The sequence below is a fragment of the Zootoca vivipara genome, chromosome 15 (genome assembly GCF_963506605.1).
Source record: "Zootoca vivipara chromosome 15, rZooViv1.1, whole genome shotgun sequence".
NCBI lineage: Eukaryota > Metazoa > Chordata > Lepidosauria > Squamata > Lacertidae > Zootoca > Zootoca vivipara.
Window position 1 is genome coordinate 35,749,560 of NC_083290.1, and position 26,532 is coordinate 35,776,091.

The following is a 26,532-nucleotide window of genomic DNA, read 5'->3' on the forward strand; positions in this document are numbered from 1 at the left end:
TGCTGGTGGCTGGCAGCATTTTGTTTTAATTTTAAAATGGGTTCTGAAATGGAGCAAGGATAAGGAGAGTGCTGGAACAGACTTTGCAAAAGTTCCCTCATTGGAGCTCCATTTCCATGGAGACAGTTGTTATGGTAGCATAGAACAAACCTGGCTGATTCCAGCTTCCTAAAATGCCTAGAGACTAAAGGAGCCAAAAGGGCTGGAGGACAAATAGAACAGAGAAGCAGGGGGAAGCTATCAGATTTACAATACTCCCTCTCTCTTTCCTGGTAAGTGTAATGGATTTCAGGAGGATAAACGGACTAATACTCTTTAAAGCCTGGATGACTTTGAGAAGCTTCAGTTAGGGTTGAACACAACAGTCTGCCTCCTGAAAAATCAGGAGCACATGGCACCTACATCAGGTCTTCACCATCTGCCAGTCCTGCCTTTCCGTTGATTTTCAGACATGTATCTAGTTGCTGGTTCTGACCTATAAAACCCCACAGAGGGCACTAAAATATTATTTCCTTACACACAGGGGACAAGATGGGCATGTGTGGTCCCTCTGAAATTAGAATTCAGAGTAATTTAGTCTCATTGGCTTATTTGTCATTATATCTAGTATTTTTCACCATGTTCAAAGGCTTGGATTAGAATGATTTGAAGTTTCTGCAGGAAGCAAGGAGAAAGAAGAGATTAGCATTGTTTGCACCAATAAGCTGATGGATTCTGTTAAGTTCCAGAATATACATAGAGGCTATTCTTCCAAAGGCCTAGACTCTCTCTAGAGTAGGGAAATGGCTTGGTCAACTGACATGTTCACCCTGGCATGTCTTAGCTCAGGTTTTACTGAAGGATTATGGGAGATGAAGCAGTGAGGTCTGCAAAGGCAAGAGTGGTGGAAGACTAGTCTCAAATTCAACCAACTGTAGTTGACAGCTAGGGCTGCCTGCTTTATTCAGTTTAGCTGGCAATCAACTAAATCAGCTGACAAATTGATGAGGGTGAAATGTAGCCACAGTGTGGCTGATTATCAAGTGTGTAAGTACACATTTATTTTTTAGGGCTCTTGTTGGCTCTTGTATGATTACTTTAACCACAGTATTAAATATCACCATGTCTTTTAGTTATCAGACTGTCAACTTTGCTTACATTTTCTTTAGTATATCTAAAAGCAATATGTACTGAGGTTTTGATGGCATGCTCATGATCAACACACACACAGTGGGCAGTCCTACTTTGAGCCTATGTAGACATATTTCCTGCAGTGAGAGCAGCACAACTGCGCACCTAGCAAAGAAAAAGTGCTTGCTTGTGCTCCAGCTTAAGATTCCACTTATGTCCCGTAACTGAAACATCTGGGCCCTCAGCTAAGTGCTGTTCCATGAATCACTTTCAGCTACGGTAACCTGTAGACAAGATGCTTAGAGAACTGTGGCCTGTTATTTGTTCCCTTTATAACTACATGCAAGGACCCCCTTTAAGGAAGGATATATTATCCTCCTCTAAAAGGGACAGTAGTAAGAGGAAACCTTCTGAGACTTTAGATCAAGCTTCCTCAATCTCAGCCCTCCAGATGTTTTTGGCCTACAACTCCCATGATCCCTAGCTAGCAGGACCAGTGGTCAGGGATGCTGGGAATTGTAGGAATTGTAGCCTCAAAACATCTGGAGGGCCGAGGGTGAGGGAGCCTGCTTTAGATATTACCAGCTGTTACCCAGTGTTATCCTCCTGCCTTTATGCTAGCAAAGAGGTGGGCAGTGTCTGTGTAACTCTGGGCATTTCTAGACTCAAGGTTTCTTTGTGCATTCCAGTCTAGCTTCTAACCAAGTTTTAGGTCTGAAATTGCTTTGGCAGATTAAGTGCTTCAGAAGTCAGGAGGAGAGTTGTGAAGCTCACTGGGTCGCCTTGGCCAGTCACCTTCTCTCAGCCTAACCTACCTCACAGGGTTGCTGTGAGGATTAATCGAGGAGGGGGAGAACCATGTACACCTCCCTCAGCTCCTTGAGAAAAGGGTGGGATGTAAATGCAGTAAATAAATAAGAGCAGCCCTGCTTATTTTCCAGGCACCCTTATACCAGTTGGTACCAATGACCATCAGATTCTGTGATGCTGTTTAGGTAGGTTATGATTGTGGTTTCCAAGACGTGGTATTGGGGAAGTACCTTGTGGGCCACTGCAACAGTCACTTTTGACACCAGATGGTTTTAAATATACATTAAACTTTGGGAAGAGATTGCGATAATTGTAGATCATTTTTTATCTGGTCGCTCATATTTTTCACCTTATTTTTGTTAAGTTTAAAACCTGCTACCTCTCCAAATTCAAAAAATTGTTCTAGAACTCTTGGTACACCGATCATAGGTTCCTCTACAGATATCACCACATCATCAGCAAATGCCTTAAGTTTATATGCTCTCTGCTCCACTGCTCTCCTTTTAATCTCTTCATCAGCACTAATTCTTCTCGCCAGAACCTCTAAAACCAATATAAACAATAACGGGGACAGCCTTGTCTTGTCCCCTTAGTTATCTTAAATTTTTTCTGTTAAGACATTATTCATTATCAGCATAGCATATTGGTTAAAATAAATTGCCTCAAGTCCAAGAATGTCTCTCCACAGTTCATATTTTCTAAAGTTTTTGACATAAAAGTCCATGAAATGTTATCAAACGCCTTCTCTGCATCTATAAACATCAGCACTGCTTGTTTATCATTTCTTACTTCTCGGTATCAAGAAGAGCCTAGAAATTTGGGGAAGGATGAACATGTCACTTATGGGGAGGATATCTGTGATAAAAATGAATTTGCTACCAAAAATGTTATTTCTGTTTCAAACAATACCAGTGATCAGCAATACAAGATGCTTTAAAGAAGGGCAGAAAGATATTACAAGATTTATCTAGCAGGGGAAGAAACCAAGAATAAATTATTGACAGACATGTGATCTTGATGAGTGATTTTCAGCAATCCCCCCTAAAATAAGCTCAACTTTTCCTAAGAAACCAGAAGCTTTTCTCTTAGGTATTATAGGTCCAGAGATCCTGAAAGACCCGTTGAAACTATTCATGTATGCGACCATGGTTGCATGGATTCTGTTAGCCCAGAAATGGAAAGATGGTGCAACTCCAACCAAGGAAAAGTGGCAGATAAAATTGATTGACTATGCTGAGAAGGCAAAACTTACAGGAAGAATTAAAAACCAGGAAGAGGTGGTCTTTAATAAAGAATGGGGGGAATTTTTATAATCTATTTGAAAAACTATTGTAAACAATTACACACATTGGTAGGATTGACAGAAAACATTTACAGAAGTAAAAATTTGAACTATGGAATGATAAAGGATTTATAAGAATAGAGTAATGAGAGATGCAGAGGGAGAAATCATTAAATTAAGATCCACAATTGGGGGGTGGGAGTCAAATGGGATTATATGTTTATGTTTTTATTTTGCTTGTATATGCAAAAATATTTTTAAAAAAATAAATTTGAAAAGTGTCATTCCCAAGGAGGTACACTACTGTATTTTGAAGCTGTGATTGGCAAAGTACAAATCTTGATAAAGCAGGGAGGCTGATTATTGCAGTTTGGGAGCTGAATGTTGCCAGGGAAAGAGAAACACTACTTTCTGGAGGACGTTGTGCAGCTTAGAGCATTTCCGGACAGTAAGTAATTGGGGTAAGGAGCATGTTTTCCACTTGCAACTGCCTCAGTATTTAGAAAATTAGGAATTGGCCTTTATCATATATGCACTGCTCATGTCACTTGACTGCTGTGCTGGGTTCTACCTTATTACTGCACTCCACCAACAACTGGGAAAAAAGAGCTAACTGGACAACTGCAGAAGATCACCACTGGTGTTTTAAATTCCAGATATGGTTATATATGTGCAGCCTAAACAAAATAAAGAATTCATTCATCAATCTCCAACACCTTAAGGCTTGTAAATTCCACACATTAATTAAGCCATGCTCAGGGTTTGGTCATCAACGAGGGAAAATACTCGCAAGTATCTATCTCCCAAGTTCACCAAAGAAATGGCTTCCAGACTGCACCGCATGCTTGATCTGAAGGTCAGTTTCTACTCTAAAAAGGTTGAAGACTCATTTTCAAAAGAGTGGAATTCCTCTAGCACAGAGGTGGGAAGCACCAGGCCCTGGCCTCAATAGTCTCCCTAGGTCATGCCCCCTACAGGCCCCACCATCCTCAGCTCTGCTCTGCACCCTTCTCAAGGGCTTTGACTTGCTGGAATGTAGCTGCACACTTACCGTAATTGTAATCATGTCTCTTGCTTGCCTGGATGAAAGATAAGAGAGAAACGTCTGGCTTTTGGATGGCTGGAATGCAGCCTACTGCACAAAAGATTCACATCTACTGATCCACCCACTTTCATCTCTCGTCACGCTCATGGGTGACCAGAGATGAAAAGCCATGGGTTTTTCTGCAGAAGCAGAAATGTGCAAGTGGCAGATTAGGAGCTGACAAGCCTCAACGGTACCAGAAATTGCAAAGCAAAGCTACTGTAAGAAGCATCAGAATACCGGGGGTGGGGGATCTAGAACTGGACAGATGCAAGGTGGCAAGCTTGTTTGTTAAGGCGTCTAACAGGGAAGAAGCATCTCCAGAAAAAGCAAAAAGTACCGGTACCCAGGGTGCTTTAGGACAGTGATAGCCAACTTGGTGCCCTCTGGAAGACGTTGGGACTCCAGCTCCCAGTCAGTACAGCAGATGATCAGGGATAATGGGAGCAGAAGTCCAATAACATCTGGCTACCCATGCCTTAGGGCAGTGCTTCTCAACCTTGGGTCCCCAGCTGTTGTTGGACTACAACTCCCATCATCCCTGACCACTGTCCTGCTAGCTAGGGGTGATGGGAGTTGTAGTCCAACAACAGCTGGGGACCCGTGGTTGAGAAACACTGCCTTAGGGGAATGAGCTGCTGTTGGCACCTTACAGACATTCAGGGAATGCATTTCTGGGAATCAATCATGCCTGTGCTAGAGACAGAGGACAAGAAGGATGTCTACCCAGAACACAGACCTAGGAAGAACAATCATGGCAATCCAAACCACCTGCCATGTCGGCCACCTAAAGAAGAACAGAAAACTGCAGCAGTGGCCAAAAAATCAAAACTGTTGAAACTGTAGGAGGAGAGGGTTGGGAAACGTCAGCTTTTAAATAAAGGGTTCAGCATTGCTCATACTTAGCTGATGGTAGTGGGGATGATGGGTGGGTGCATGTGTTCTGCCTTGTTCTATTTTTGCTTCAATGTGTCATGGGGTGGTAGTGAAAGCTTTTTATTTATTTATTTTTTAAAACCAAACATAAACACCAACAAATCTGATGTTCATCTCCTTTCAACAGCCATGCTCATTTGTATCTAGCGTTTTTTTCTCCTCCTCCAGCCCAAGAGTCCACAAGTGCAATGTGCCACTGGTGAGCACAATGTTGGGGAGAATTGACATCCTGAGTTTGGAGGAGAGAAATGACTTTCCCAGACAGTATGTAGAGCCGTGCAGATGCATGGAAAGCAGTGAGTTTCCTTGCTGCTTTTCTGAGTGCGTGAAACTCGGAGCAGAGCAGAGCTGAGGAGGGCAGCAGGCACTTCTTCATCCCAAGCTGCCTGGACTTGAGCACCATAGGACATCAAACAAAGCACTGTGCTTTCCTCAGCAAAAAGGGGGAGTCAACTATGGCAAGCACAAATATTTCTTGACTACCAATGCTCAAAGTTGAAGCCTAGAGTTGCTGTCCCTTGTGATTTCATTCATTCCTAATATAAAATCTAGTATATGGCACAGAACTTGGGATTCCTAAGAATCTTCATTTACCTTTTTTTTTCAAAAAAGGTGCCTTCCCAAATTATGATTTGATGCAAATAGTTGCAGATCTACGTAACGTGTAAAGTGATTTCAGCATTCTGGAGCAGCGTCAGCTGCAGAGTCCTGTTCTTCCCACATTGCTCCCTGGCAGGCGTTTTACTGCTCCATCTTCATTTCTTCTTGCACATTACTAAAATACTCCAGATTCTGCAAACACAGGGTTCCACATTTAGCTCTGGTGGCTGTGACCACCACTAAGCAGAATCAACTAAGCAGAATCAAAAGATTCTGCAAACCCTTAGAGATGTTCTTCGGAACATCCAAACTGATCAAACGCATGTTTAAAAAAAAACCTGGCATGCATGAATGCTATCATTTGACAGAATTCAGCATTTAGCACATAACGCCTGGTTAATTATTTTTAATGCAGTTTTTCTTTCAAAAAACAAAGATCCTGAATAGCCCCCAATATGCATTTCTGTGTTTTAGGAAAGATTCTTTAAAGTATTAACAATGACTTTGCTCTCTCAAACCACCTGGGACCTGACGTATTTTGAGTTTGCATGCCACTAAAGGTTTTTATTACAGTGGCTTAGGAACCATATTAGACATGCAGAAGATTTCATATATGGACAGGACAGCAAATGCATGGCGGAGCTGGGGTGAGGTGAAGTTTGACAAAGTTATACCCAAAGCCAGCAGAAGACATTCTTCAAGGTATTAGGAAAAGGTATTTGCCATCATCTGCTACCTGCTTTTTTAAGTTAGAGATGCCAAGGGTTGAACCTGCATGCAGGGCATGAGTCCTACCTACAGCAATAGCCCTCATCACACATGCCCAAAGAGGTTCCTTCATCTCTTTTCTGCTGCTTAAGGAGACCCTCAAATAAGCCTTAGGTCTATTTCCAAGAGGGCAAAACAGAAATACCTAGCTGCCACTAGGCTGTCCCCAGGCACTTGAACTTTTTTATCTCTAAAGCTACTCATCCAAACAGGAGTGAAAAGGGAAATCTTCAAGATTTAAGGTTGCAATCCTAAACAAGTCTACAAGGAAGTACGCCTCACTGAAGACAGTAGACCTGCACAGGGCAGGCATCCATTCAAAAGAAAGGAGTGGGTCCCAGATACTGTACCCACTTACTCTGGGTTACCCAAAAAGCACAGCAAGAACACTGAGTTAACAGCAAAATGATTCAGCTAAGAAATAACCAAGTTTCAAGCTAGCATGAAAACTGCATGAGGTCCTTTCATAGGCCTTCTCAAAGCCAGCACGTAGGAAGCCTGGCATTTCACAGAAAGGCACCCTGCATAGCAAAACAGACTGGAATTTATTTCAGTGGTCAGGCATTTAAATCATCTCTTTGACAGCAGCCTGCGGCAAGAAGAGCCCATCAAAGTAATTAACTAGGAGGTCAGAAATGCAAAGGAATGAACCGAGGACAGTAAGGAACATTTCATACAATACTGTATATTCTGTATATTCCTGTATATTCCTATTGATAGATGACAGCAACGGAAAGCAACTAATATAGGAGTATTTTTTCCTGAAATTGGCTCTTCCTCAACTGTCACCTAGCAATGGGCATTCATTCCACCAAGGTACTTAAACTAGTGCCATCCCTAGTGGTTGTTAAAAGTAATGTAACTTTAAGAGCTGGTGCCCGAATTTGCTCGTTTCCTTTCTCCCTCTCCATTCCTTTTTCCATTAGAATTTTAAGGCCATGTGTTTAGATTTTTATTGGCTTGCAAGCTGCTCTAGGAGCCCTTTTGGCTCAAGAGAATGAATACATGGGTCTTGCACCAAGATTCTAATAAGATGCTCCAGACTTCCTTGTGCAAGGCCACAGCAGTGCTCAACACTGCTAAAAAGACACTTGTGTTTACTATACTACCAGAGTTACAAGCCCAGCTTAGAAGTCTGAACAGCCCCTTAGAAAGGGACCATGGGTTACAAATCAATAAAGTTAATAGAGCGAACGTGTCTCAGAGAAGCATACAATAGCACCATCTACTGGTGATCCGAGGAAGACGCAAGGCTAAGAAAACTTGACAATGAGTCAATGTTGTTGTTGTTGTTTAGTCGTTTAGTCGTGTCCGACTCTTCGTGACCCCATGGACCATAGCACGCCAGGCACTCCTGTCCTGCACTGCCTCCCGCAGCCTGGTCAAACCCATGTTCGCAGCTTCGAGAACACTGTCCAACCATCTTGTCCTCTGTCGTCCCCTTCTCCTAGTGCCCTCAATCTTTCCCAACATCAGGGTCTTTTCCAAGGATTCTTCTCTTCTCATGAGGTGGCCAAAGTATTGGAGCCTCAGCTTCACGATCTGTCCTTCCAGGGAGCACTCAGGGCTGATTTCCTTAAGAATGGATAGGTTTGATCTTCTAGCAGTCCATGGGACTCTCAAGAGTCTCCTCCAGCACCATAATTCAAAAGCATCAATTCTTCGGCGATCAGCCTTCTTTATGGTCCAGCTCTCACTTCCATACATCACTACTGGGAAAACCATAGCTTTAACTATACGGACCTTTGTCGGCAAGGTGATGTCTCTGCTTTTTAAGATGCTGTCTAGGTTTGTCATTGCTTTTCTCCCAAGAAGCAGGCGTCTTTTAATTTCGTGACTGCTGTCACCATCTGCAGTGATCAAGGAGCCCAAGAAAGTAAAATCTCTCACTGCCTCCATTTCTTCCCCTTCTATTTGCCAGGAGGTGATGGGACCGGTGGCCATGATCTTGGTTTTTTTGATGTTGAGCTTCAGACCATATTTTGCGCTCTCCTCTTTCACCCTCATTAAAAGGTTCTTTAATTCCTCCTCACTTTCTGCCATCAAGGTTGTGTCATCTGCATATCTGAGGTTGTTGATATTTCTTCCGGCAATCTTAATTCCGGCTTGGGATTCATCTAGTCCAGCCTTTCGCATGATGAATTCTGCATATAAGTTAAATAAGCAGGGAGACAATATACAGCCTTGTCGTACTCCTTTCCCAATTTTGAACCAATCAGTTGTTCCATATCCAGTTCTAACTGTAGCTTCTTGTCCCACATAGAGATTTCTCAGGAGACAGATGAGGTGATCAGGCACTCCCATTTCTTTAAGAACTTGCCATAGTTTGCTGTGGTCGACACAGTCAAAGGCTTTTGCATAGTCAATGAAGCAGAAGTAGACGTTTTTCTGGAACTCTCTAGCTTTCTCCATAATCCAGCGCATGTTTGCTATTTGGTCTCTGGTTCCTCTGCCCTTTCGAAATCCAGCTTGCACTTCTGGGAGTTCTCGGTCCACATACTGCCTAAGCCTGCCTTGTAGAATTTTGAGCATAACCTTGCTAGCGTGTGAAATGAGCGCAATTGTGCGGTAGTTGGAGCATTCTTTGGCACTGCCCTTCTTTGGAATTGGGATGTAGACTGATCTTCTCCAATCCTCTGGCCATTGCTGAGTTTTCCAAACTTGCTGGCATATTGGGTGTAGCACCTTAACAGCATCATCTTTTAAAATTTTAAATAGTTCAGCTGGAATATCATCACTTCCACTGGCCTTGTTATTAGCAGTGCTTTCTAAGGCCCATTTGACTTCACTCTCCAAGATGTCTGGCTCAAGGTCAGCAACCACACTACCTGGGGTGTACGAGACCTCCATATCTTTCTGGTATAATTCCTCTGTGTATTCTTGCCACCTCTTCTTGATGTCTTCTGCTTCTGTTAGGTCCTTACCACTTTTGTCCTTGATTATGGTAATCTTTGTACGAAATGTTCCTTTCATATCTCCAATTTTCTTGAACAGATCTCTGGTTTTCCCCATTCTATTGTTTTCCTCTATTTCTTTGCATTGCTTAATTAAGAAGATCCTCTTGTCTCTCCTTGCTGCTTTTTGGAAATCTGCATTCAGTTTCCTGTATCTTTCCCTATCTCCCTTGCATTTTGCTTGCCTCCTCTCCTCCGCTATTTGTAAGGCCTCGTTGGACAGCCATTTTGCTTTCTTGCATTTCCTTTTCCTTGGGATGGTTTTCGTTGCTGCCTCCTGTATAATGTTACGAGCCTCCATCCATAGTTCTTCAGGCACTCTGTCCACCAAATCTAAATCCTTAAACCTGTTCCTCACTTCCACTGTGTATTCATAAGGGATTTGATTCAGATTGTATCTTACTGGCCCAGTGGTTTTTCCTACTTTCTTCAGTTTAAGCTGGAATTTTGCTATAAGAAGCTGATGATCTGAGTTACAGTCAGCTCCAGGTCTTGTTTTTGCTGACTGTATAGAGCTTCTCCATCTTTGGCTGCAGAGAATATAATCAATCTGATTTCGATGCTGCCCATTTGGTGATATCCATGTGTAGAGTCGTCTCTTGTGTTGTTGGAAGAGAGTGTTTGTGATGACCAGCTTGTTCTCTTGACAGAACTCTATTAGCCTTTGCCCTGCTTCATTTTGAACTCCAAGGCCAAACTTGCCAGTTATTCCTTTTATCTCTTGATTCCCTACTTTAGCATTCCAATCCCCTGTAATGAGAAGAACATCCTTCTTTGGTGTCATTTCTAGAAGGTGTTGTAGGTCTTCATAGAATTGGTCATTTTCACTTTCTTCAGCACCGGTAGTTGGTGCATAAACTTGGATTACTGTGATGTTAAAAGGTCTGCCTTGGATTCGTATCGAGATCATTCTGTCATTTTTGAGATTGCATCCCATTACAGCTTTTGCCACTCTTTTGTTGACTATGAGGGCCACTCCATTTCTTCTACGGGATTCTTGCCCACAGTAGTAGATATGATAGTCACCCGAACTGAATTCGCCCATTCCCTTCCATTTTAGTTCACTGATGCCCAGGATGTCGATATTTATTCTTGTCATCTCATTTTTGACCACATCCAGCTTACCTCCATCCATGGTTCTTACATTCCAGGTTCCTATGCAATATTTTTCTTTACAGCATCGGACTTTCCTTTCGCTTCCAGGCATATCCGCAACTGAGCGTCCTTTCGGCTTTGGCCCAGCCGCTTCATCAGCTCTGAATCTACTTGTACTTGTCCTCCGCTCTTCCTCAGTAGCATGTTGGACGCCTTCCGACCTGAGGGGCTCATCTTCCAGCGTCATAACTTTTATATGCCTGTTGTCTTTGTCCATGGAGTTTTCTTGGCAGGCATACTGGAGTGGCTTGCCAGTTCCTTCTCCAGGTGGATCACGTTTAGTCAAAACTCTCCACTATGACCTGTCCATCTTGGGTGGCCCTGCATGGCATAGCTCATAGCTTCTCCGAGTTATTCAAGCCCCTTCGCCACGACAAGGCATTGATCCATGAATGAGTCAATAAAGAACGTTTTTGCTACTGCAAGATACAGGGTGTGCAAGTTTCCACAAATATACACCAAAAGGACTCACATGTTCGCACATCAATTGGATGCACCTATAATGGTTACTGCGTGCACGACATGAGGTTGTCACTGCTACAAATGCTGCAGTGTGCTCACTTATGGCTAGGGTGGGGAACCTGTTGTCCGACTACAGCTCCCATCAGCCCCAGCCAGCATGACCAATGGTCAGAAATGATGCAAGTTGTAGTCCAACAACATCTAGGGGGCACAAGCTTCCTCAGCCCACTCACTAACAACATTTGGAGGCTCAAAACTGCCCAGCCTTTCCAAAGTAACCTTTCTGTTAATTCTTTTACAAACCAGGGAATCATCATGTTTTCAGAATAGCAATTAAGTTACGTCACGTCGCAAAAGAACACAACTTTTTATTTTCAGCTCATAGATGTGCTTGTCAATTGCATACGATTTGCGGCAGAAGAATGAAAGCTACCTGGCTTAATTTATGGCAGGGCCTGTGTTAAGGAGTTAACTTTGTTGACACTGAATGGCTAAAAGGCAGCCTTTAGCAGCTCCACAAGTCCACTGACAGAAAGATGGACTCTGCCGTCGCTAGGAAATTTGGGCCAAGGGCAGCACTTTCACTGCTCACGCAATGCTTACATACACAAACTACTAGAAAGAAAGACTGTATCAATACATTAGAATTAGAATCAGGCTTTTCACCCAGGGAGGAACAATTCTATTTTATTTTTACTAACACTGATTTCAATGGGGGCCTTTTTCAAACCTAGACATCCTGAATTACCCACTTCTAAAGCCACAATGCTGCACTGAGGGAACCAGAGTTTGTTTTGGAGAGGGTTTCACTGAAGTTTCTCCATTTTAATGAGCAATGATTTTAAGCAAAGAAACCATGTTTTATTTAAACCAAGTCACACGCTGTCCTCTTGCCTACAGCAAAGGGAGTTTTTTCTTGGTTAACAAAACAGCAGGAGAGAGAGAGAAATGTAGGTTCAATTGGGTTTCATGTCCTCATTTGCAGAGTTAGGCACCCAGATCCCAAAGCAAATAATTGATATGGAAGACATGATACACTCAAGCTCTGCAGCTGCATTTAGATTTCCAACACCCAATTGAAGTTGTAAGGCTTCATTATTACAAAATAACGTTACGGGCCTTAAATTTTTTGTCAATGGAACAAAAGCACAATCTAACCTTACTCATTGGCCAACAGGAACATTCCTTCTTCTTCATATTATTATTATTATTAAATTTATATATCGCCCTATACCTAAGGGTCTTAAATACCCACCCTATACCAGGGGGTGAGCCTTCTGCTCAGGCACAAGATGCAGCATATTTTAGGAAGTCAAAGCTTAATTTATAGCCATTTGTAGCCCACTTTTTTTTTTTACTGGATGTCAAACACAGCCTGAGGCAATGTGGAATCCAAGTTGAACTCAGTTGAGATCCCTGTTTGATGACAAATGAAAAATACATTTCAGAATCATGTCCTGGCAGTTTGTTTCCCCCCAAAATATATGTATAAACTATACAAGTATTCAAATAAAACAAGCAGCATTGAGTACAATATCTTATACTGGACCCATTAAAATAATGGAAACACATTCTTAGGCCCAAGTGGATAGGACAGAAAAGATGCTATACATTCAGGATGATATCAAACAATTGGCTCCATCTTCTACCACATCTGGTTAGCTTGCAAACCAGAAAGTGGTGGTGGTGGGTGGAATAAGAGGTACCAGGTAGCGTTTTGGATCTGCGCTACAGTCCCTCCTTTGGACTGTCATGCATGCGAATTCAGTGTGCCGCCATTCATACAACTCCATCTGGAAGTAGCTTTAGAATGAAAGTTTCAATTTCTAGGGGTTGGAAGCCCAAGAAGGTATGGCAGAAGTAAGTTCCATCTATCCTGAACCTAAGAAAATAATCTCTCTTCCTTGGGTTTGATCATCTGTATTTGTGACGACAGTGTCAGGCTGCATCTGAACATCAGAGACTTTACCATTTCAGGCTATGGTGGGGGGATAACTTTGGATACCTGGCAAGGCAAGTAGAATACTATCAGGAAGTGTGGACCTAGCCTAGCTCTAATACTATTCTGTGTTCAGAAACAACAACAAACAACAAACAAACAAACAACAACTTATACCCTCCCTAGTTACAGGTAGGTAGCCGTGTTGGTCTGCCATAGTCGAAACAAAATAAAACAATTCCTTCCAGTAGCACTTTAGAGACCAACTAAGTTTGTTACCGGTATTGGTATGAGCTTTCGTGTGCATGCACACTTCTTCAGATACCCTCCCTATCTGACTGGGTTGCCCCAGCCTCTCTAGGCAGCTTCTAACAGGTTCCACAGGGTTGGTGCCACTACCGAAAAGGCCCTCTGTCTGGTTCCCTGTAACTTCACTTCTCACAGTGAGGGAATCACCAGAAGGCCCTTGGATCTCAGTGTCCAGACTGAATGATGGGAGTGGAGACACTCCTTCAGGTATACAGGGCCAAGGTCATTTAGGGTTTTAAAGGTCAGCACCAACGCTTTGAATTGTACTCAGAAATGTACCAGGAGCCAAAGTAGGTCTTTCAGGACCAGTGTTATATGGTTCCAGCAGCTGCTCCCAGTCACCAGTCTAGCTGCTACATTCTGGGTTAGTTGTAGTTTCCAAGTCACTTTCAAAGGTAGCCCCACATGGAGCACATTGCAGTAGTCCGAGTGGGAGATGACCAGAGCATGTACCACTCTGGTGATATAGGGCGCAGGTAGGTAGCGTCTCAGCCGGCGTACCAGAAAGTTCACATCAGGCAGCAGTGCTAACCTTTGGGCCTTCAGATATGGTTAGACTACAGTTCCTATCTACCTGACCACTGGTCATGCTGGCTGGAGATGATGGGAACTATGGTCCAACAACCTCTAGGGCCAAAGGTTAGCTACCACTGACATAAAAGACCATTCAGATTTGCAGTCATCAGCGTACAGTCTCAAATGGTAGTCTGTTAAATTATTCCAGCATTCGACCTCATTACCAGGGAAACAACCACCAGCAGTCATACTTCGGGGAAACTGAACATACCTACAAATATAGTCTTAATGATGCAAATGTGCAAAACATATTGTTTTTAAATAAAGCCCAACCCACTTTAAAATTGGCTGCATCCTTCCAAAACTAGAATTTGTGATTCATGCATGGATTTTCAATGAACTAGCACCCAGAGGCTGTAAAATGCCAAAGAATTAAAGTTTAAATAGCAGGTCCTTTTTGACTTTGTTATCACATGGTGCCACAACATAGACATAACGCTTTGATCAACTTAAAAAAAAACCCGAGGCTTCAGACTGTTTCCAGCTTAAATCAATTTTTAGAAGCCAGTTCCACATCTTGATAGTTTGCCAGCCTACCCAGTCAGCTGAGCATACATCTCTCACCCTAACTCAACACCACATTAAGAGGTGACAAGACCAGCCTACCAGAGAGCCAAACTCAGCAGACACTATCAGAATTTGCCTAGCCATAGACAGCTTGCTCTACTTACACGTACAGAAGGTAGCAGGGGGCCTACAAGACACAATACGCCTGGTGCCCTAGGAGGAATGACCAGTAGCACCTTGAAAAGAACTTAAGGAAAATTTCAATGGACAAAATCATTCTTTGATCTATAGATGAATCTTTTTATCCCATATAATTTTTTCCCCATTCTGGCTCACTGCACCTAATACAGGATTGGGGCATGATTGACTAACACCGTCAGAAAGGCATGCTTTTTAAAAGCAAAATCTCTTCTGAAATATATAGGTAAGTTAAAAAACAAGCCTTGTTTTTTTCTGGTTACTGCAACTTTCCAGCAGAGGCCTGGGGCACCTTTTTCAGCCCCAGAACTGCCTTCCTTTCTGGGGAACCTTCCAAGTACCGCAAGGCAGTTGAAAGCAGAGCTCTTCCTGCTGGGACTAATGGATGGAGATATAGATATACCATGGAACACTATTCCAATACATGATCACAGCAGTGAAACTTTTATATGTACAAAGATGCAAAGATTCACCAGTACTTACCATGGAGGAATGGTTGTCAAAATTACTGGACTTAGCTGAGACAGCAAAGCATATACCTGTTGCCTTAACAAGAAAAAAGCAACAACTTGCTGCCACATGGGTTGGATCCATAGTTTACTGGGATCCAGCCTGATATGGACCTAAATAGATACATGCCATTAGGTAGACACTTGAAAATACCCTGGCGCGAACCTCCACTATAAACTTATGATAGAGAGGTAGAGGGAGTTCTTCTGAAGCAGAAGTGTCTCTCACTGCAAAGCCCAACAATGACAATCTTAATCTATTTGCTTTGTTCTTCATATCAATGGCCTGCAATGTCTTGTCGCTGAACTACGCATTCCAGCAATAATGCCTAGTGCCTTTACCAATCCTGTGGTATACTGAAATAGGCATGTGTGCTAGAAGTTGGTGCCTTTTATAGATATCCTGCCCATCTTACTTTTACGTTTCTAAGTTTACAGCTCCAATTCTGGGTCACAGAAAGCTTCCAGGCATGCAACACTTTTGAAAGGGAACAAACAGATCTCACAAGTGTGTTGATTCTGCCATTCCAGCGTAACCCAATTTTGCTTAAAATAGCAGCTCCTATTTTCTCCTACCATGGAGAGGACAGCCAGTTCAGCTCTACTTGCAAGCAATCCCTTACAAAGGCCACCATCACTCCTGGTTCTACTTCAGAAACCTCAACCACTTATGCTGCGCCACACTTCTCCGAAAAGAGCTTATCCTTGCTTCTCATCCCTCATTTCCAATAACATCACGAGACGCAACTCTTCCAATACCAGGCCTATGTCTAAACAGGTCTTTATGAAGAAAACTGGCTGGTTTTTTTTAAAAAAAACAACAACGGGAGAACTTGAACAAACAAGTGTGATCATTTCCAAATTTTCTCTTGTTAGCTACTCATCAGCTGGCGAGTTTGTGCAATAAATTTCTGGTGGAAGAATCTCATCTCTTTGCGGGATTGAGGTGTGGATTCACATGTCATGTACACAAACAAAGGTATATATTAGCAAAAAGAAAGAAAGGGAGGGAGGGAAGAAGGAAGGAAGGAAGGGAGGGAGGGAGGGAGGGAGGGAGGGAGGGAGGGAGGGAGGGAGGGAGGGAGGGATGTAGTCTTCTGTTTGGGGGAGATTAGTGTTCTCCTTTGTTGGGTCAGTGTGTCAATTTTCACCTTCGTTGGTTAAACTCCCTCAGCCTAGCCAATGATTAAAGCATTTTCCAATCCTGTGGGAGGCTAAAATAAGAGAGAAGCAGATGCTCTCAGCCTGGTGCCCACCACATCTTATGACCACTTCCCTCATCATACCTGACCATTGTCCATACTAGGGCTGATGGGAACTGGAATCCAACAACATCTGGGAGGCACCAGGCTGAAGAAGGCTGGCCTGGAGGCAGCCAAGGTGTAGGGACATTCCAACATGAACCAACTTCCTGGTCTTAGAGAGATGTAACTTAGACCCTGGTTTCATAAATGGGGTGAAGAAAAGACTAATTTATGTGGATCCTCTTGGATCCTCTTGCTCAGACAATTATCAGTCAGAAGTTGTGCTTGTGATTTTTTTAAAAAAACTTCTTTTTCTTTCAATGCCTTGGAAGTGCCAACTTCACTTTAAGCGCCTTCCACTCAGGCCACCCCACACCAAGACAAATTACTAAGAAAGGGGTCTGACTTCCAAAGCATCTGCTGTGCCAACAGAAAAACAAGGCAACCAAGAGTGTTCAGCCTTCTACATAAAAACAAAGGCGCAAATGAGAATCAGGAGTCAAACAATGTAAACAGAACTCAGGAGGCTGACTGATCTGTGGCACATGTGACACTATTTTAAATACTGTGAAGCAAATGTATGCAGAGTAAAATCTAAAAGCGGGCCAAGTGAGAAGGCAGCACTCAAAATAAAGAAGGAGCTGAGTTCAGACATCGAGAACGATGGAGAGAGCTGCTTGTCAAAGCAGATGGAAATGTCTGGGCACAAAGAGTGTTGCAATTCACAGCCTCACACTCCCCAGATGGCAATAAAACAGGCAGTCTTTATTCTGATCTTTCTGAAGTTGGAGACATGGAGATCAGATGGCAACATGTCCTATATAGGATCTTTTAGAGATAGAAGCCAAGCCAATATAGGCTTTGGCAAGAGCATCAGAAAAATGATATCCCATCTCCTTCCATTAAGCATTTGTTGCAATACTACTCAATACTACTTGTGATGTACTGCATCTAAATCTAAGACCAGAAGGAATGAGGAGGAAAGACTACATTGTATGTGTCTTGTGATAATGGGAAGCCTCTATATAGCTGCCAAGTTATGATTACTTTGTTGGCATATTGCATGAGAAAAATCTACTTTGAGATTAGATTCATGTTTCATTCTTGCCATCTTCCAGGAGGAAGAATCACAGGTGAACACAAAAGGTCTTAAATTTTAGATTCTATCTGTGCCAAGTCTATCTAGATCAGTATTGTCTAGACTGACTGGCAGATTTTCAGCATTTCAAACAGAAGTCTCTTCCATTCCTATCTTGAGATGCCAGGGTTCGAACATGGGTTCTTTTGCATCCAAAGCATGTGCTCTACCAAGTGACCTATGGTTTTCTCCCAGTCAAGTGATATGGCACACACATTTACCACCACTTCTGTGCTTCTAAGTTCTAGAAAAGCATACAAACCCACCCTCTTAAGAATGACCATCTTGCACAGGGGATGTGCACATTTGTGTAAGATGTAACAAAAGTCCAAAGGCTTTTAGCCAGCTGCTCTTATACTCTACCTGTATCTTTGATTTGTCCTGGAAAGACATTCCTTCACAAGTACTGAAAGTGGCAGTAATTAAGGCATTTCAACTAACAAACTAATTCAGTTTTCACTGAATGCATTTTTTTGTCCTAGAACTTGATTTGTACAGAAAAGGCTAGAAAGTACATGGGGATTGTTTTGGTTAACTGTTAGAAAAATGGGAGAAATTTGGGCATTCAACCTTCAGCCCAGGAGCAACCACCACTCATACGCATATAAACAGTAGAATCATAGAATTGTAGAACTGCCTGCAATGCAGGAATAAATGATGCACCTGTTAGGTTTCTATTCCTCCCACTGTGCAGTCACAAGACTGTGTTTACACATTCCAGCTAAGACTGTTGAGAATCACGGGAGCGGATATTGCTGTATCCTGTGTTCCATTTGTTTCCATTTGTTGTTGTGTTTTTTCTTCCTCGGACTTCTCTCAGCGAGAGGAGACATGCTTTCTTTTGTTCTGCTTAATTCTTAGCAATAAAGTAGCTTAGTGCACACACCTCTGCCTCACTCTGTTGTGTTTACTCTGCAATATTTATGGAACATGTGCCCCGTGCCAAAAGCAAGGCATGGCTCATCAACACATTGGGGAGATGGCTGGAATGTTCCTACATTATATTGTTCCTCCCCCACGCCAGTTCCTGACAGCACCTCCACATATTACTGCTCCCTCAAACACATTACTACTTATTATTTTCTTTCTACCATCTAAACATATCCCACATTTGAAGAAAACACCATATTCCTGAGACCTCAAGAATGAATATACTGACTTTTTGGACAAAATAAGCAGCAGAGATATAAGCACACCTCATCTACCTACCAGATGAAGACTAATAATGTTCATCTTATTCACAGTTTGCAAGATGGTATATTAGAGACATGTTTCAACTTCTGGGTGATGAGACTTGGGAAAACTAGTAAGCTGAATGACCTATGTTGTCTTCATGTAAAGAAAGTTGGAAATACTATTGCAGAATTTCAATTTCCATCCATTTGTTGCTAGAAATGAACATCATAGGCTCTCAGCAGCAAATTTTGTCTGGAGGGAAACTTCAGAGACCTCACATATTCTTCAATATGCTTTGGAGTCTATGTTATCCATTTAGTGGATGCCAACACCACCCAGTGGCAAACTTATACCAACTACAGCAGTTCTGCAAGAAAAGTTGGATGAAACGTCTCTGCACACAATTCTTGAACTTTTCAGCAGCAAACACCTGCGTATTACCGGTAGCTAAACAAGATGAAGACATTATTGACCAAAAGCTGTATGTTTAGGGAATCTTCTGTTATTAGTGTACTGATTCAGTAATATAACCTTACTGAATACAAGGCCTGGACGATGTATCAATACCCAGGATAGGTATGAGGGCCAGACCTTGATGGCTGCTGCACCTTGTATTGCAGGTGAAACCACCGCTGCCAAGTCTCTCTACCATCAGCACCGTGTGTGTGAGGGACAAACAAGCTGCAGCCTCAGCCGATGTAGCTTGTTCCTAGCTCGGCTGCCTATGCAGTGTAATGGAGCCCCCCCCCACCTCTCCTCCAGCTTGCATGAGCCAGAGGTGGGGAGGTGGCTCCTTTACACTTCTCTGTTCAGGGGCGCGCAGCTGCCTGGAAGACATCCCACCCCCCAGCTGAGCAGTGCAAACAAGCTGCATTGTCCCTGCCCCCAAGGCTCTGGAGTGAAAGCCCCTCAGCTCCTGTAGTGAGAGCTGCAGCAGTTTCACCCCACAAATCGCAGGCTGGGGGCAATGCAGCTCATTTCAACATTGCAGTGTATCGCCAGATCGTGATGTTTGGGCGGGCTAAAGGCAGATCAAAGGGACAGCACTGCTACCCAAATGAGCAGCCATGATTCATATATAGCACATTTCACACCTTCAAAAAGCCTATAAGGTTGGTTGATCATATTTCAAATAGAACAGTGGTTTTCCCAAGATGAAGCCAATGGCCAAGGCAAGATCTAGAGACCAGCTCTTACCGTAGCTCACATTTATCATCACTATGTTAAACACTGCTTTGCTTCCAGAGTAAAAATGCATAATTTGCCTTAGTTCCACTCTGAAGTACTATTTCCAAGGTGATTAGTCTTTAAACATTGAAAGCATCTTCCTAGACCCATCTTTATATTAGCAGAAACTCAAAGAAACATAATGTAAGTGACAGGAACTAGGCATGGGTGTTAAGAGACGAGTGGAGATATTTACGGTAAGAATCAGTCAGCAACGCAAACTTTAAGTTATCCCTGGAAAAGCTAGAAATTCTATTGAAAAATAAATGTTCAGCTTTGGGGTTTCACCAACAATGAAGAGCAGCAAGAAGAGCATAAAATACACACATCAAGCACATAATAGACAGGAGTTTCCCCAATACTTACAAATTAGGCAAGGTTTCTCCCTAAAGGCCAGTATACTTCTTGTGGTGATATAACTAGTTTGGCAAGTGTACATCAAATAAATTCCAGAGAGTATTCTCACCAAGATTTATATACTGTACTGTGTGGCGGCCTCTTGTTTAAGCCTAATCTACACATACAAGAGAACAGGCCACGCCACTTTATAGAATCCCAGTGAAAAATATTTTAGATGTTTACTCCTACAGAAAAAAAACCTGCCTTGATAAAAGAAATCTAGTACATCAAGGAGGGAGATTCCAGCACAGCCCTTTGTCAGCTCTACTGGTTTTCTACCTATACAGTAGTGAGTTTGATGTGGGAGAGCATTCAAAAGCACAAATCTTGCACCTTCATTCAAAAGTGAAAAGGGGCCATAGGTCAATAGTAGAGAACATGCTTTCCTTGCAGATGGTCTCAAGATCAGTCTTGGCTTCTCCATTTTTTAAAAGTACCAGGTACCAGGTGATGGGAAAGAACTCCACCTGAGGCACTGAAGAACTTCTGCAACTCAGGAATGGAGCAATGCCATGTATTCCACCACCTCTGCAGTTTACCATCGCATTCTGTTGCACAGACAATGCTCCTGTTTCTTCCACGCAATAGTTACCAGGCCCACGGCTGATGCTACCATGCGAGAAACAGCCACATGAAGGCCTAACTGTTAACACATTTTGTATATATCCAACTGCTGCATAGATTCATCCACTGAAATAGGACCGAGGCCCCGTGCTCACAAATAAACGTGTTTCTCTAGTGGCCCTCTTGAGAAAAATGAACCTGTCCCAAGCCTACAGGCTAAGCCATATTATAGATACATTGTCAGTTCATTTCTCTTCAGCAAAAGGTTCAACGAGGTCAAAGCATCATAGCAGTCACTCACCTGGGCAGCTCTGCTGGCTGACTTTCTAAGGGGGCAGCAACAGCCACCGGTGGCTCCACGGCTGCATTGGCGGCTTGTGCATCTACTTTCTCCTCCACTGCCACGGGCTCCTGTGACTCTGTAGCCTTTCCACCCTCTGATACAGAGTCATCACCCGCTGCTGCACTGATCTCAACCTCCTCAGCTACAGCTGGCACCACCTTCACTCTCTCTCCTGCACTTGCCATGTCCTCCTCTCTTTTCTTCACTTTTTCCTGAAGTTCTTGCTGTCTTCTGTCATCATCTTGGCGGGCCAGGTGTTCAAAGTTTTTGAAAGCCTGAAAGTGATACAGCAAACAAAGCAACAACCCAACAATTAACCTATAGATAACCATAAGAGAACGGATGGAAAGGGTGTTGTTTTTTTTCAGAGGAGTGACAGAACTGCTCCTTGAAACAGACTGCTTCGTGGATGACCTACAGAAACAAAGCCATTTACAGTGGTGCCTTGCTTAACAAATGCCCTGCTTAACGAAATTTCTGCTTAACGAAAGGTTTTTTCTAGCGGAGGTTGCCTCACTAGACGAATTCGTTTTATGAAAAATTCATCTAGCGAATCGCGGTTTCCCATAGGAATGCATTGAAATTCAATTAATGCGTTCCTATGGGCAAAAAAAAAATCCAAAAAAAAAATCAATGCATTCCTATGGGATTCGCTAGACGAATTTTTCGTTATAAGAAAAGACTCGTGGAACGAAATAAATTTGTCTAGCGAGGCACCACTGTATATTTCTAACAAAACAAGTGCTGAAGCTTTGAAAGGACAATCAACCCACGGTATTAATTATCATTAGAGAATGGGAAATTATGCAGAAAGAAGAACTGTACTAAACATACACTTCTAGTGACATGCTGTAGGGCAGTGGTGGGGGACTGGACACGGTCAGCAGACCAGATCATCTTCATCATCATCATAATACATTTTTATTTATACCCCGCCCTCCCCGGCCAGGGCCGGGCTCAGAGCGGCTAACACCAAATATGAATTACAATAAAACGTACAGTAATAGAAAAAAGAAAAGAAAAAGGGGGGGGAACCCACCCTTCACTGGCACTCACCTGGCACCACAGTGGTGGCACGTGACCTTTCTTTGAGCCCACACTTTTCTTCAGAATATCCGACAACCTTGCCAAACCTTTTGTCAAGCACTCTGCAAGGGACCTGAAAGCCTTGTTGAGGGCCTTGCAAAGCACTATATTGTGAAAAGCCTTTAAAGGTCGAACAACCAGCTATTTGTCAGGTCTTCTGAAGCCCCTTGCAAAGCTCCCCACAAGACCCAACAGATGATACTTGGGTCTTGCAGAACCCCTTGCAGGTTCATCAACAGTGCCTGCAAAGCCCCTTTCTGCTTGCTACCTATCCCACACCTTACCTCAGGCATTGGGGAGGTGGGCATAGCTTGGCCAAAATGGCCTTGCAGACCAAATAAGAAGGCCTGGTGGGGACCAATTAGGCTTGTGGACTAAAGGTTTTCCACTCCTGCTGCAGGGTTTCCACAAAAAATCAGGGCCATAGATAAAAAAATACAAGTAGTATATTTAAAATGCCACAACAGTATTTGTTGTGTGTGTTTGGTGAAACAGACCTGTTTAGCTGTGCCTACAAATTAAAACATAATGACATGTACCTGCGACATCTTTTCTCATAGCCTTGTACGCAACCACCTGCCTGGTCACTATAGACAACAAGGAGTTAACTGAGTCCACTTAAGTGATCAGGTTACAGGAAAAAGGACATAGCACTCTGTCCCTCCTCTAGCAGCCCACCTCATTTCTAAGCTGGGAAAGTCCTTCATAAAGGTAAAGGTAAAGGGACCCCTGACCATTAGGTCCAGTCGTGACCGACCCTGGGGTTGCGGCACTCATCTCGTGTTATTGGCAGAGGGAGCCGGCGTACAGCTTCCAGGTCATGTGGCCAGCATGACTAAGCCACTTCTGGCGAACCAGAGCAGCACACGGAAACGCTGTTTACCTTCCCACTGTAGCGGTACCTATTTATCTACTTGCACTTTGACGTGCTTTCGAACTGCTAGGTGGGCAGGAGCACGGACCGAGCAATGGGAGCTCACCCCATCGCAGCGATTCAAACTGCTAACCTTCTGATTGGCAAGCCCTAGGCTCTGTGGTTTAACCCACAGCGCCACCCGCATCCCTCATATAGTCCTTCATAGAGAAGATAAAATGCAGATTTTAAGAGAATAACAAGGGTCATCTAAACTGCCACAGGGATGAGGGCAAGGCAAAATAAATATGCAGCACTCCACTTGTAGCAGGCTCCTCTTCCTCCCTAATTGCCATGCATTAACTCCCACCCCTGTCCGAACCAGACATTGAACAAAAACATCTCCACCCTTCTCATAGCCACACACACACACACACACACACAGGGTCAGTTATTTTACAAACACACTTGGATCTAAGTGTTTAATCTATTCATGCTTCTGATGCTGTTTTTATAAAGCAGCTGACAAAAATAATTCAATAGCCATTCTAGAACAGTCAACTGTTCCAAGAATAGACTGTTCCAAGAATAGGCTGAAGTGGGTATCAATCTGAAGGCCAGACTTCTGTCTGAGACAGCATTAACAAATGCATGTAAAAAAGATACATGGGTAAGATGTGGGCAGAACCATAGTCCAGTATCAAATTGCAACCTGTAGTGTGCAGTGAAAAAGCCAAAGCCTGCTGCATTTTCACCAGATTTTATACAAGGAAAACTGGAATTCTAGGAAGCAGAACAAGCCTGGAAAACAGCTACATGACAGCAGTAATGAGATCTAAGGAAGGGTCAGTGAAGGAAAAACAGCTAGTTAATGCTAGACTTCTGTCCCACTGCCTTCCACTGGGATCTTTCCCCCTCTTTTAAAAGTAAAGGGGTGGGTGGAGGGGTGGGTGTGACAAGAGTGAAACAGAGAGAGAGATGAAATTAAGAGAGCACCTTTTCAATTTAGGAGGAGACGTGGGTGGCGCTGTGGTTAAACCACAGAGCCTAAGGCTTGCCGATCAGAAGGTCGGCGGTTCGAATCCCCGTGACGGAGTGAGCTCCCGTTGCTTGGTCCCAGCTCCTGCCAACCTAGCAGTTCGAAAGCACGTCAAAGTGCAAGTAGATAAATAGCTACATCGGGGAAGGTAAACAGTGTTTCCGTGTGCTGCTCTGGTTCGCCAGAAGCAGCTTTGTCATGCTGGGCACATGACCTGGAAGCTGTACGCCGGCTCCCTCAGCCAATGACGACAGATGAGCGCCACAACCCCAGAGTCGGAACATCTCACAGAGTAACAAATATATGTATAAACAACAGATCAGCTACTGCAGCGCTTTAAAAATGGTCTGATTTGTTATTTTTTATTAGGCGTCACTTGTCTCCAAGTGACTTTGAACACATTTTTGTTTTGTTTTGAAAGGCAAACCTACCTTGTAACTGTTCAAGAAACACCCTATAATTCCTTTAACTGTATATGGACAGAAAACAATCCGCTCCCATAGAACCCACCACAAGAAACTCCATAGCATAAGTCTTCGTGGACTAAACCTTTCCTTCCACCTACAAAAGCCACAGAAATAAGTCAAGGAAATAAACAACTATTTGACTTTTATAAGACATCTGAAGGCTGCCCTGTTTAGGGAAGTTTTTGATGTTTGGTGTTTTATCGTGTTTTTAATATTCTGTTGGGAGCTGCCCAGAGTGGGTGGGGAAACCCAGCCAGATGGGCGTGGTATAAATTATTATTATTATTATTATTATTATTATTATTATTATTCCAGAATACATCTTTACAGTCTTCTGCGCTGCTTTGTTGTTGTTTTGTTTTGCTGGCAGAGAGAGTTAAACCTTCCGGAAACGGATACCGTAAATAAGAATTCGTATGAAAGATAAATAAAAATAAATAAATCTTCATTTTGAGCGAGGGGCAGGGAGATGGGCGAGGAACCTCAGCCTCTCGGACTCACCCGTAGCGCCATGCACTTGGCCACCCCCGGAGGGAAGCCGAGCCGGTCGGCCGGCTGCACCAGGAGCCGGTAGAAGTCGGTCTTTCGGTACAAGAAGCCGAAGAGGATGTTCAGGAACTCCTGGACGTTCCCCACATGCTGCAAGATGCCCAGCAGCGCCTGGTCGTACATGTCCGTCATAGCGGCGGCCCGCTCCATGAAGCCACCTGAGGCGGGAGGAGAGGCCTGGTCGAAAGACACCGGAGGACACGGCGAGGCCGGCCAAGCGAGCGAGCGAGCGACCAGCCTCCCGCTTCAAGCAACGAGAGTCCGCCGCTGTCACGGCAACCCTCACTCGATGGGCCAACCCGGTGACGTGATCGGAGCGGGCGCTTCCGGTCCGTCGCGGAAATGGGTCCGTCCCCTCCCCGAACAGTTTTCCGGCGCGGCGGAGCCGGAAGGTTCCGCTTGGGCATTTAAAACGGGCGAGCGTCTTCGACGGCTTTGTGGAGGAATTTACTACTTAATCTCCGCGTTTAGGGCAAAAGTAATGGAAGCAAGTTTATTGGGCTAGGCCCATTTACCTGGGAGTAAGCCCCGTTGGGTGGCTTGCTTCTGAGCAGACGGGTGTGAGGTAATCATAAATAAATAAGAATAAAAACGTGCACCCCATCCCCGAGACCATTGCATTGTAACTATCCCGGCTCCCAAAATGTCAACACCTCTTGCGATGGTTTGACCCCCTTTCCTTTTTAACAGTACAAATTCTGCAAACACCTTCCGTATCTCCTCAAAATCATTTCTCCTGCATATTCCCCATTTTCCTGGGAGTAAGCTCCGCTGGGTGGCTTGCTTCTGAGCAGATGTGTCAGGTTGCATTATTGTTGTTTCTTTTTTTAAAAAAAATATTTTGACAAAGTAATAATCATAAATAAATAAGTATAAAAATGTGCAGCCCCACCCTCAAGACTATTCCATTGTAACTGTCCAACCTCCAAAAATTGCAACACCTCTTGCAATGGTTTGACCCCTTTCCATTTTAACAGTACAAATTCTACAAACACCTTCCGTATCTCCTCAAAATCATTTCTACTGGATATTCCCCATCTTAGCTATATCCCACACCTCTTTATACCATTCTTCCATTTTATATTCACCTTGCCCCTTCCACTTCCTAGCTATAATAACTCGTGCAGCTGTCAATAAAAAAAATGCTACCTCTGGACTTTCGATCAGCTTTAACTCAGTGATTTCTGAGTTAAACACCCTTTGCCCAAAAAATTGTACATATTTACACCCTCACCACATGTGAACATA

General features: G+C 43.4%; 1 protein-coding gene across 1 annotated transcript in view; it reads right to left on the reverse strand.

Moving 5' to 3' along the window:
* NUDCD3 (NudC domain containing 3) overlaps positions 1-26,485 on the reverse strand; it is a 60,613-nt gene extending 34,128 nt beyond the window's left edge. Inside the window, exons 1-2 of the mRNA XM_035139301.2 lie at positions 25,237-26,485; positions 21,249-21,565 (exon numbers count right to left, since the gene is read on the reverse strand). Of these exons, the coding sequence (XP_034995192.1) occupies positions 21,249-21,565; positions 25,237-25,434 (515 nt within the window). The 5' untranslated portion in view covers positions 25,435-26,485. The remainder of the gene's footprint in view (positions 1-21,248; positions 21,566-25,236) is intronic.
* Positions 26,486-26,532: the final 47 nt, after the last annotated feature.